The sequence below is a fragment of the Echinococcus granulosus genome (genome assembly GCF_000524195.1).
Source record: "Echinococcus granulosus chromosome Unknown EG_S00136, whole genome shotgun sequence".
NCBI lineage: Eukaryota > Metazoa > Platyhelminthes > Cestoda > Cyclophyllidea > Taeniidae > Echinococcus > Echinococcus granulosus.
In genome coordinates, this window is record NW_020170516.1 from 177225 (window position 1) to 179479 (window position 2255).

Consider the following 2255-nt stretch of genomic DNA (forward strand, 5'->3'; position numbering starts at 1 on the left):
GTTATCCACAAGAAGTTGGAGCATCAAGAACAATTGTTGTCCTAAAAATATTACCACTTTTAAAGTAAAGAGGATAACCACGGAGAACATATTTTCAATCCTATTACGGAAATATTAGGACAAAGGAAGGAAAAAACACCAAAAATTGTGGACACTGATCTGAGCAATGTTACGCCTTACGACTTATAACAGCCATACGACGCCAAAATATGTAGAGTAGAGGAGGATAGGAGACAGTCCAATTAGACAGTCCAGAGAAAGAGAGAGCCCTACTAGAAAAGCGTTTAGTGTAATGCACGTTTTAGGTCATAAGGACATCCGCTTATTGCAAAATGCAACTAAATTTCAATGCAGCTTCTACCACAATAACGTCACTTTTGTTTGTCTGCACCACCAGTTCAGGTCATAGTTGATAGTGCGCTGCCTTCAACATAGACGATGAGTGGTTACGCTGCGGAAGACGTTATCGTAGTGGAGGGTGACGAATTTGTGGATGAATTCTTGCTCGAAGAGATGGTTCGCTAATCTACCTTCGCGTCCTCACTTTTGTCAGATGTTAAAAAGGCCAAAACTACGACCGAGAGTGAGAAGTGTGAGTGGTGCTGAATTGGGAAAAGATAAGCACACTTTCGTATTCGGACAGAAAAAAGGTATTAATGGCGTTGCCACCCTATCATTAAACTAACACTTGTGGTGTAGATGAAAAGGAAGAGGTAAAGGGTTGGACGGGAGTCCTGTGCATGGGGACAAGTATTGCTGCACCTCGTGGACCACCTCAAGAATATGCAGTAACTGATGCTGTCCTCGAGGACGTGATTGAAGTGGAGGGTGACGACTTCGTGGACGAGTTCCTGCTAGAGGAGATGGTTTGCCAATTTCTTCCTTATAATACAACAGTTAAAGATAATGAGGAGACCGAAAATTCATGCCAGACGAAGGATGGTCGACGAGGGAAATGCGAAGGAAGACGCACAGATCAGTTGGCTCCCAAAGTGCAGCGAATTGAACAAAGAAAAGAGAGGGGCGGGGAGGCTGGAGGAGAAGAAGGGGGAAGGTGCGAATGGGGTGATGGAAACACTGAACAGCCAGTTGCAGAAGTTGAGCGTTGCTGACGGAACAGCACGCGTTCTGGCAAGCCACACGAAGATATGTACTTTCCAGTGAAAGCAGCACCGAGTAGACTTAATTGTGTGCACAGACTGCCTTTGCTTCCCCATTGTTACTTCCCCTATCCTGCCAATACATTATTTCCTCTCTCATGCCCCATTGTGTAATGGAGTACGGTGGGTGGACTTGCGATAGGGGTGGCCGGGTCGGCCTTTAGTCAGATCCAAGTAACAGAGACACCGCATCTGCACTAGTCTAAAAAAGCGGTGCACTTTTTGTGGATTGCACTGGTTTTTGCCTCCACAGACATCAGTTGCGAGGGGTAACGAGGCCAGGAATAACGGTGTCTGAGTTACCAAGTGCAACATCCGAGGCGCATCCGTGTGTTGGGAAAGGAAATTTGTGATACCCGTGATGCAGTGTTTTGAGAATCCATCAGGCAGCATGTATTATCCTAGGAGATGCAATGTCAGGATATCCCCATCACAACTTTGATGCGCCTTTGTCGACTTTGTGGTGTATATTTCATCGCGCAAGCGGTGAGGAGCACAAGTAGTTATGAGCGTGTGGTAAAACGAGCGGGATATGGGAGTCCACTGATTGCATTCTAGTTCTCCCTGTCTGTGAAGGCCACAACGCAGTACATTCAATCACTGAGGAGATGTGCAAAGAAACACGGACCGTCAGGACAGCTCGGAAACAGTAGTATTTTGGAGTGGAGGGATTGTGGTAGGAAGTCAGCAAAGCCACCAGATGTTCCCCATTGCTGTGTATGTGTCAACCAAGCCATTGTAACCCATTCTAGTTGTGATCTCTCCCATCATCCTGTGTCACACACAGTCACACACTGCTTTGTAACGCATCCACCGTCTGCACTAGCATTGCCTTCCCAATGTGGAGGCATTCGTGGCGGACGGTTGGATGTTTGTAGCAGTTGCCGCCTTGGTTGTTATTTCGGTGTTGAGACTGAAAGTTGGGTGCCCAAGATGTGTTGCGTAGTGATCGCACAGCATAGCTGCATGCCTTCATCACATCCGTGTAGTGGGAAACAGATGTGTGATGTAGATTGATGCAATGAGTGACCGTTTACCCTACTGCGTGACTGTCTCATGGGTTGGTTGGTGGGTTCGGTGGATAGATACTTGGTT

General features: G+C 46.8%; 1 protein-coding gene across 1 annotated transcript; it reads left to right on the plus strand. All coding sequences in view use genetic code 11, as the record gives it.

The window, feature by feature from the left end:
• Window positions 1–740: 740 nt before the first annotated feature.
• Window positions 741–1112, plus strand: EGR_09202 (hypothetical protein; the record flags this gene model as incomplete). Its single annotated transcript, XM_024498451.1, has 1 exon — window positions 741–1112. The coding sequence occupies one exon, from the start codon at window positions 741–743 to the stop codon at window positions 1110–1112; it is 372 nt and encodes a 123-aa protein (XP_024347151.1).
• Between the last annotated feature and the right edge of the window lie 1143 nt (window positions 1113–2255).